The sequence below is a fragment of the Pseudochaenichthys georgianus genome, chromosome 17 (assembly GCF_902827115.2).
Source record: "Pseudochaenichthys georgianus chromosome 17, fPseGeo1.2, whole genome shotgun sequence".
NCBI lineage: Eukaryota > Metazoa > Chordata > Actinopteri > Perciformes > Channichthyidae > Pseudochaenichthys > Pseudochaenichthys georgianus.
Window position 1 is genome coordinate 35,040,431 of NC_047519.1, and position 6,519 is coordinate 35,046,949.

Consider the following 6,519-nt stretch of genomic DNA (forward strand, 5'->3'; position numbering starts at 1 on the left):
TCACCGTGCCGTGGACGAGGAGCCAGCTTTGAATTTTAAGTTTAGAAACCGCACTCAAAAACTCATGATACCTTTAAGGTGATCCGGTATTAGAAAATATGGACTCAACGAGCTTCAAGATAACTGCTTCACATCATGTTTTTCTCCTCTACCACGTGGTTTTAAAGTAGCCACCTACTACGGGTAACAAGGTGAAGCCAAAAACCTTTGCCATATCATAAGCAAACAAATACACATACAATACTGCAGGTGCAGGTGTGTTTCTTACAGTGAACGAAGGCGGTTTCTCTTTTTGGCTCCGGCGAAACATTCCAGTCAGGACCGACTGATCAGTCTACAACAAAGAGGAATATATGATATGAACTGTATTTCAAAGGTCAAAGCTGCAGAATAATTACTCCGGCTCTATTACCTGCTTAATGGCGGTTTCCTCTTTGGTAACTTCTGGTTGGCTCTGATGAGGAACCGGAGGGACAGACTCAGAAAAGTATAACAAAAAGTTTTATATAAAATGGGGACATTGCAGAAGCTATGGAAGGTTAAAGTGAAAAGACTGAACTACTGTACTGTGAGGAAATGTTGAATATAGTTAATCTATTTGGGGTTCTGTTTGTGGATGTGCTTTTATTGTATTTTTGTTGAATTTGAATTATAATTTCTTAGTCTGTACTTTAAAACTGATTTCTAGTAACTGCACACTTTTTATTTTATTAATTTTTTAGCATTATTGTTGTAATCTGCCATATGTCTAATGTTGGGACTGCTCGGTTGTGTTTGTGATAAATACATGTTTAAAAAAAGTGAGGATGTTATATTTGATATACCTGTGTGTCCCCAGCCTGTATCCTCTTGCGTTGGCTGTATCTGGCGGTGTCCTTAAGTACACACACACACACACACACACACACACACACACACACACACACACACACACACACACACACACACACACACACACACACACACACACACACACACACACACACACACACACACACACACACACACACACACACACACACACACACACACACACACACACACACACACACACACACACACACACACAACACACACACACACACACACACACACACACACACACACACACACACACACACACACACACACACACACACACACACACACACACACACACACACACACACACACACACACACACACACACACACACACACACACACACACACACACACACACACACACACACACGAGAAATAACAAAAGATATTTTGAACAGTGAACATGAAACCTTTTGTCATGTCTCCACTGTCAGCTGTTCTCACACTAATAATCTGTATTGACATGAAACAAACACATGTTCTCACAGTATCAGGTTACACTTCTGTGTTTGGTTTTAAATATGAGAAACACCGCATTGTATTTTAGATATTAGGAGTGTTCGTGTACCTTTTCTGTGGGTCTGGGTGGAACCACAGGAGTTTGGATAGAGTTCCCATTCGCCTGATGAGGAAGAAAAAGATGAAGATACACTTAGTTTTTTGAAAACAGGCTATCAGACTGATCAGTTACCATAACTGGACAATAATGCAATATGTTTTTTTTTTTTCCTATAATAATAATAATTATAACAAAGACAAAAAATAAATCGTTAAGGTACGAAAAAAGAAAAAAGCATAATACTGTATGCAAAATAAAGCAGAATATTGGTTAAAATCAACATCATAGAAATCATAACTGGTTTGACGTTTGTTTCACATGTGAATCGACATAATTATACTGATGATTAATTTACTGACCTAATCTTTCACATTCCATTTTATCGTACATATTATTTTGTGCCGTTATTAGGAAGTTACAGAGATGAGAGAGGAAACACAAACAAAGGGAAATACAAAAGGTTAGGATTTGAAAATGTCCCAGACTGGAGTCAAATCAGCGATAACCACTCTCTCATCACAATGTTTTTAGTTTTAATATAAAATATATTCATGTCTGTGGGGGAAACCTCTGAAGCAACGGGAGTCAGGACTCAGAGAGACGCGAGGAGAGCTGGAGCTTTGATGGCAAACACTGACGGTTTATTCGGAGCTTCGGCCGGAGAATTCTCAAGACATGTCACGGGCCGCGGTCTGACCACGCGGTTGAGATGCCACAATCAATCCTGAAGAACCCTCCCTCTCGTATGCGGTTTAAACTAGTTTCGCTAAGGGTTATCAACATTCTTCATTAGATAGACTAAACAGCTGGTGAAACTGAATCACAGTTGTTGTCGCTTATGGCTCGGGGTCATCTACACCCCGAGAAGGATGTGTTCCAGGTGTCCCGCAAGTTAATAACTATCTCTGACCGAGAGTTGCCCCGGTCACAAACTGGTAACAACAACAAAATGCTCGGGCAGCCCCTCCTTAAGGGAGATAGCGGCTGCTCAAGGCTGGGCATCTGCGTCAGAGGGCAAAAGGTAAACATGGATACAGAATTATTCCCTGCCCTACAAAAACTTCAACATGTAAAAGTACACTAAATACCTCAGTGGTTGTTGTCGCTGCTCCTCTCTTTCGGTATTGTGTCTCACCGAGTTCCTGCACACAACACACACATCTGTTTTTTCAACTGTTGAGTCTCGTTGCAAATCAAACGAACCCCATGTCTGTATTTAGTGATTCTAGTCAAAGACATGAAAGCGTTGCAAATCCCTGCTGAACAAATGCTTGAAAAGTTATGGTTTTCATTTAAATATTTATTCAAGGCTGATTTAAAGTGCAGTTCTATTGTTGTGCTGAAAGCTGCCGGTGGGTAATAACAACATCCAGCTTGTATCATTATTTCATATCTGTGAAAGTGACTGTTAAAACAACATCTGGATTTGATTGATTGAACCCTTGTCTTCTTCCTCACAGAGTGGACACATCTATTTACTGAGTGTGTTCTTTGTCTGTTTAACTTGATTTTTTGTCTGATTTGTTTTAAATATAATCATTTACTGTCTCTTTCTATCCTTCATCTGTGCACATCCATATCTTGTGTTGTTTTGTCTTATTTTAGGCAAAGAAAAAGGGGATTAAAAAAGGGGAAATAAATCATTTTCACTGGAACGCAGACTCATTCCTTTACTTAAATGTTACCAGATGTTTAAGAAATGTTGCCAAACAAAATATGCGGAGCAGAAGATACATTAAAAGAATGTGGACCCTACATCGCATCACATGTGCTTTACCTGTAGAGAAACACTACTGGTCTAGAAGTCTGGACTTACAGCGTCTGCAGGTCGTTGAGGCACCAGAGGAGTTCCTTTCTGCAGTTTCTCTTGCTCCATTCTTTTAATCTGTGAAGACAGATTGTTGAAATGTGAAGCCATCCAGAAGTCAACATATATAAACCCCCGTCACATGCATGGTAACAAAGAAAGCAAACACGTGATTAACTTTGTGATGGAACATATTAAAGCTTGAGTTTATATAACAGTACCTCTGAAGGCTTGAGAGGAGGCTTCGGCTGTAGACAGAGAAGAAAACAGGAAATATATATGATAAAATTGGTTAGATTTACATCTGTTGTGAGATTAGGATTATGTATACACTCCAGAATCATTATCTCACGGTATTCACATTGTGTTTTGCATTAGGTTCTTGCTTTTGTGTTATATGTAAATAATCTTACTGGGTTTGGCTTCTTTTTGACTTCTGGCTTCATCATACATGCCTCCATCCTGCCTGAAGAGACACAGACGGAGATGAAGAGTAACCTGCAACAGGAGTATCACAGGTGTGTCACTTCCACCTGGAAAAAACAGAGAGACAAACACATATTTATAAAGCAATATCATATAAATGTTTCTCAGATGGGCCATTCTTCATAATGAGTACTTTAGGTACTGGCATTTCACTTGTAAAAGAGTATTTCTACACTGCGGTATTGTGGTTTTTAATGTCAAGTAAAATAACTGCATGGAGAATGGTACTTAAGTAAAGGTTTATAAGTACGATTAGGAAAATATACTCAAACGTATTAGGAGTAAAACACCTAATTGCAATTTCACAAGAAGCTGGAACTGTGAAATATTTTTGAACAAAAAAATCTCAAGTCAATTATTGTTCTGATACCTGTCATGGTTTTAGTAATTTGAATATAACGTTTGATGGTTTAATCTTTACCAAATAAAATAGTATTTCCTAAGTATTGTGTGTCAAAATCAGATTTTGTAAAAGAAACTAGTAAATAAATCTGTCAAATAAATGTATAGGAGAAAAAAGTACAACATTTGCTTCCAAAGAAAAATAAACTAGTAGAAAAATGAAAATACTCATTCAAAACTAAAGTACAAGTACCTCCAATGTGTACAAGTAACAATACTTGAGTACTTAGTTACTGTGCACCTAAAATATAACAATGCTGAATACAGGAAGAATTGCAGGGTATATTGACAGTGTTCACTCTCTGTATGAAACATTTAGAGAAGTACTTTAATACACATTTCCTTAAACTGCAGTTTGTTGTCACCGGCTGGAAATGTTTAGCTAACGTTGGCTAACAGTTGGACGGTGGACGTTGGACGGTGCATTGTTAATTAAAAGCGTCTTAAATTGTAAATAACTGGATCAGGTTGAGGTCGGACTGAGTGGTTTCACTTACCGGAGATTTGGAGACAGTTATAAATTCATTTACGTTCAGTTTTGTACTAGGTTACATCAAAGCAGAGCAGTGATGGCTCCTTCACTGTCACAACATTCCCAGGAGTTTCTCAAACGTTACCACACAACACATCTGCACGCAGGAGGCGTTCGAGAGCTCCTTAAAAAGCTCAGAAATCTTATCCTCCGTATCTGAAGTCACATCCGATTTAACCTCATTTACTTTTTCCTCACATTAGTTCTGTTTTGTTTGCCTTCTTGAGATTGAACAGTCATCCTGCAATTGCCCAGAAGGTGTTTTTAAGGAATTGTATTGATGAAATGCTTGAAGTGCATTTCATTGTGTGGGTTGCATTGAACTATCATTTCATATATTCTTTCAAATTGTATAGCGTTTCTTGTATTGTTAATGCTCCATGTGCCTCTGCAAATAGCTACTATGGGACAAATAAAGTAGGTTGCATTGCGTCAATGTTCTCATCAAACTAACTTAGCAAAATAAAGTCACATTTTGTCAATCACATTTGCTCTATTAATTCAGTTTGAACAACCAGCCCTCGTGTCAACATCCTGATGTTCATAGAAATATGTTAAATTACAGAAGCATAGCACTAGGGGAAAGCATTTGTCATTTGACTTGAAGAAAACGTGGGCAAAAAAATAATTCATTCCTGTGTCATGTGCATTATTATTTATTTCTGAAAATAGATAATATGCACATCATTGTCATGGTCACTGGTTGATGCAGTTCCAATCCTCTCCACCTTGAACTCTGCACAATACCATCTTGTGTTGTCATGTTTCTCAACGGTAGTCATCGCCGCATGAAGTAATCCAAATATTTCTGACGCCACCCAAAGTCAACAATTCTAACAGGTCGAACAAAGCACCTTAAACAAACCCAAACACGCCCTGAGAGCTTCTTGTTCCACAAAACCTCACTGAAATCATCTGGTGGATAATCAACCGGCGTCCTCCTCATCTCATTCACAAAATGTCCATCTGATACTTGTTTAAAACATAAAAGGCAGCATTTAATGACCTACATCTCACCTGTTATGGCAGTGGGAGAAGATGCGAGGTAAGAAACCTTTGTGTTGCTTGCTTCTGGCTTTGTGAGGGCTGTCGACTCACCTGGGAGTGGGCGTGGCCTGTTTGAGTCTACCTGTGGGAGTGGGCGTGGCCTGTTTGAGTCTACCTGTGTCAGTGGAAACGGAAGAAACGCGTTGCTGTGACTCATCGGTTTCACAGGTGTCAGCAACACGTGAAACTAAAACCGTGATGCGACCTGCTCCTCCAAAAATAGAAATGCAGTCATCATGTTGTCAGGACAACGAACACTGACACAAAATAACAATGAGTTTGACAATATTTTACATGTCAATATTATTTTGTTAATTTAATTGTTAAACGGATATTTTTGGAACATATCCATCTGTCTTTATATTTGGATTCATGGCTTGGTTTAATACGCGTGGTCAGATGTGAAACTTCATTAACGTGTTTGTCTTCTCTAGGTCGTGCAATTTAACTGTATTGACCACCAGGTGAAATCCAACTAAGATGTAGAAACGTCCACAAATTATCAGGAGAAAGAGGAAGGCACTTGATGTCAATGTGATTTTAAAGATTTTCTTTTGTATTAATTAAAATTGGAAAACAATTATAATCTTGTTGTATCTCTTATTGGTACATTTGGGGCATAGTCAAGACTCATCTGGTGCAATTTGAGATATGTTTTGTTTTGTCACCTATTTGGTTTTTAAAAATCTATAACTCCCTTGTCCAGTTGTAGACAAGCTTATATTATATAAAATATTTATAATAAATAAAAATACAACAAATTGTTAAATTCAATAAGTTCCCTCCTAAATTGATAGGAGGGAAATATGTCAGCATACGGGTT

The 6,519-nt window shown here is 38.2% G+C and overlaps 1 protein-coding gene across 1 annotated transcript in view; it reads right to left on the reverse strand.

Moving 5' to 3' along the window:
• The window catches only part of LOC117462616 (titin homolog), a 37,712-nt gene extending 32,996 nt beyond the window's left edge, over nucleotides 1–4,716 (reverse strand). The window contains exons 1-9 of the mRNA XM_034104889.2: nucleotides 4,615–4,716; nucleotides 3,643–3,762; nucleotides 3,451–3,477; nucleotides 3,239–3,307; nucleotides 2,511–2,564; nucleotides 1,432–1,485; nucleotides 825–875; nucleotides 413–454; nucleotides 269–334 (exon numbers count right to left, since the gene is read on the reverse strand). Of these exons, the coding sequence (XP_033960780.1) occupies nucleotides 269–334; nucleotides 413–454; nucleotides 825–875; nucleotides 1,432–1,485; nucleotides 2,511–2,564; nucleotides 3,239–3,307; nucleotides 3,451–3,477; nucleotides 3,643–3,690 (411 nt within the window). The 5' untranslated portion in view covers nucleotides 3,691–3,762; nucleotides 4,615–4,716. The remainder of the gene's footprint in view (nucleotides 1–268; nucleotides 335–412; nucleotides 455–824; nucleotides 876–1,431; nucleotides 1,486–2,510; nucleotides 2,565–3,238; nucleotides 3,308–3,450; nucleotides 3,478–3,642; nucleotides 3,763–4,614) is intronic.
• Between the last annotated feature and the right edge of the window lie 1,803 nt (nucleotides 4,717–6,519).